The sequence below is a fragment of the Gavialis gangeticus genome, unplaced genomic scaffold (genome assembly GCF_001723915.1).
Source record: "Gavialis gangeticus isolate Ggan-Ray unplaced genomic scaffold, GavGan_comp1, whole genome shotgun sequence".
NCBI classification, from domain to species: domain Eukaryota; kingdom Metazoa; phylum Chordata; order Crocodylia; family Gavialidae; genus Gavialis; species Gavialis gangeticus.
The window spans coordinates 12,962,385-12,965,538 of NW_017729016.1; the positions used below are offsets into that span (position 1 = coordinate 12,962,385).

At 50.3% G+C, this 3,154-nt stretch overlaps 1 protein-coding gene across 1 annotated transcript in view; it reads right to left on the minus strand.

The window, feature by feature from the left end:
• The window catches only part of TMEM130 (transmembrane protein 130), a 22,234-nt gene extending 21,350 nt beyond the window's left edge, over nt 1-884 (minus strand). Inside the window, exon 1 of the mRNA XM_019512889.1 lies at nt 697-884. Coding sequence (XP_019368434.1) covers nt 697-778 — 82 coding nt within the window. The 5' untranslated portion in view covers nt 779-884. The remainder of the gene's footprint in view (nt 1-696) is intronic.
• Between the last annotated feature and the right edge of the window lie 2,270 nt (nt 885-3,154).

Consider the following 3,154-nt stretch of genomic DNA (forward strand, 5'->3'; position numbering starts at 1 on the left):
TCTCCTGACTCCTCTTTGCCTTCTACCCCTTGCAGGATGAAGTGCACCAACATTAAAGGAGCAGAAAGATGCAGACTGTTTGAGAGCCTTGTAACCCCTGGGTGTAGGAGCTGGGAGGGAGAAGAGGTACTTCCCAGTTGGGAAGCAACATTGACAGCGAGCCTCACCTTGAGCAAGCAAGCGCCACCCCTGTGAATGTAGGGCAAGGAAAGCTGCCTTGTGTTCATGAGAGAACTAGCTCATTGCCAGCCCCCCTGCCAGGAAGTGTCACCTTAGGCAGGCAGTTCCTTTCCCATCTGCTCCCTCCTGCACAAGCAGGCTGAAAACACAAGTCATCCAGCTAAGGAAAACAAAAAGACATCCTTATAATTAACCACTGCCTACTCCAGGAGACTGAGCTATATCCCGGTCTAATTTTAGACTGGCACTGTAGAAACTAGCAATAAAGAAAAAAAGAAACCCTCTCTTAGTTCATTTAATCCATTCCCCTGCAACTACAGACTGTCTCCGTATATAGGTGATGACAGTGCAAACCCAGCTTGATCATTTTATTCCCCAGCAAACCAGAGAAATGCTTGGTCATTTCTTGGCTTACCTGGGAATAAAGCCTGGTGCATTTTTAGCAGGGGTGAACTGATTTTTCAGGGCTGCCGTCTAGTAACCCCCTACATGGAGAGGGGAGGGGATCTACCTTACCTGCTGCTGACCTGAAATGGGGAAGCACCAGCACCACGCAAACCACCTGAAGGATGCTCGGGGTGAGAAAAGCCTGGGCCATCTGTAGCCAGCACCCCGGGGAGCTGCCGCTGCCTGCTCAGCTCCGGGAGCCAGACTTCATCTTCCACCTGGGCTCACTCCGCTTTTACAGCCAGGAGCTGGGCAGCAGCAGCTCCCCTACAGGCTCTTTGCGGGCACTGCATCGCCCGTTTTTTATATCCCCATCTGCAACAAAATAGATCAGCAGTTCCCAATCTGTGGTGTGGTACACGTCAGCAGATATGACCAAAATTTCCTGGTGGTACCGAAGGTTGAACTGAAAAAATTGCTGGTGGTACTTACGTATCGGTTGAAATTGGCGGTGCATAATCTGTCAGCGTTTGGGAACCACTGAAATAGATGATTATATTCTACTAAAAGTGTGTGTGTGTGTGTGGGGGGGGATACCTCTTAGCTCCTTGCAAAATAGATGGTTTTGATTTTAAGAACACAATGAATGACATCATCCCAAGAAGCAGATCTGAAGACCTTGCTCGTACAAGCACTGGATGCTCTAATGGGTAAATAAATTGGTTCTGTGTGAGACTGTTTACAGGCATGCTTGGACATATGTCTTTGTAGGACAGGGAGTTTTTGGTCTCCGGGTTTTGGTACAAACTGTATCTCACCCGGTTTTCAGAAGAAGGGAAGCTGGGGACATTACCTTACTGGTGAATTAAAACGTTTTATTGTGAAGTGGCACAGAAGCAGGTGACTTGATCACAAAAGGGCCAGTTCAGTGCCTGGCTGATTGTGTAGCTTATTAGCTTCAACTGCGCTGGAGTCACTTTGTCATATCCATATTTCTGAAGCTAACTACTCACAGCAGCTACCCTTCACCTGGGCTCTTGCACAGAGGTCCCCGGTCTAGCATCTGGCTTTCAGTACTCAGCAGCCACTGGATCTGACTGCTTAAATCAGCAGTGCTCAGTCTTCTAGCCCCAGGGGCTGGATGAGTGGTGCAGGGCTGGTCAGTGGCCATGTGGGCAGGACTGGACACAGTTATAAGTGAAGTGGGTGCCCAGACAGAAAGGGGGCCTGAAAATGGTAATTTTTGGATGATTAGGATCATTATCTCTGGTGAAGGGGGGCTGGATACTAAAACCTCGCTTGGGGTTGCTTGTGGGGTCAGGGCCTGGATCAAGACCTGCATGTGGGGTCTAGTGCGGGGGGCCATATATGAGGCCCCCAGGGGTGGGGGAATGTGGCAGCAGCAATCCAGGTGCCCTGACAGCACTGAGCCCTCTGGGCTTCTCCCAAGAGCCATGAGAAGGCCATCAGGACCCGTAGTAGAGATGAGATCTTTTATGAGACCAACAAGCTTTTTGCAAAAAAAAAAAAGTCTTTAATTGCAAGCTTTCCGGCACAACCACCCTTCATCAGGCATGGCAGAAAAGATGGTAAACGCTCTCCTGGGTAGAAATGAAAGCTCCTGTTTCATAGGATTTTACAGAGGAGTCAATACAGGCGGTTCTTGACTTGCAACGTTTTGAGTTACAACGTTTTGCACGTACAACATTTATAAGTTGTCACCCTGTTTCAACTCTGCGACGTCAGTTTCAGCTTTACAACGCTTGACGCCATGCCAGCGAAGAAGTTCACTGCGTCGCTCGTCTCCCTGGAGAGCAGCTGTCCAAACTTCCTTGGACACTTCCTTTAAGAAAGCAGACCAGACTCCAGAAGAACCTGCAGCCCGGACTCCTGAGAAGACTCCAGCCAGGAGCCCTTCAAAACGTCCAGCAGTCACCTCAAAGAAATCCTTCCACATCAATACGATTGCTATTTACCATATACATTCATTAATGTAGCTATACGACTCATCTCTAATTGACTGAGCACAAAATTCTGGGGGATCTTTGGTTGAAAATAGGGTATCGGGCCTTTGTTCAGGAACCCCATTTATAACATTGTTTCCTATGCGAAAATCGGTTCCGAGTTACAACGTTTCGACTTGAGATGCGGTTTTCAGGGAGGGGTTGTGAGGAAGTCCGAGGACTGCCTGCCATGGAAAACTCCTCTGTGCAGTCAGTGCAGAGCGGGTGGCGAGGCTCTCACCTCCGGCCAGGTGCAGACGCCCTTGAACTACTGCCTCCTCTGTGAAGCCCTCTGAACCAGGCACGTCCGTGTCTCCCCAGGACAGCTCGTACAAAACGTCCGTGTCACTCCACCAGAGCCTTGGCCCGCTCTTCTCCAGCGCCTCAGGAAGGGTGTTTGTGCCCCTCAAACCTTGCAGTTAAAGACTTTTTGTTTTGGTTGCAAAAATCTCGTCGGCCTCATGAATGATTTCCTCTCCCTCTCCCCCACCTGTCCTGGTGACCGGGTCCTCGACACCACTGCGGCTACACCCGGGCTACGAACCGCTAGGGGCGCGGAGCCCGGGGAGGGGGCGGGGCCTGCG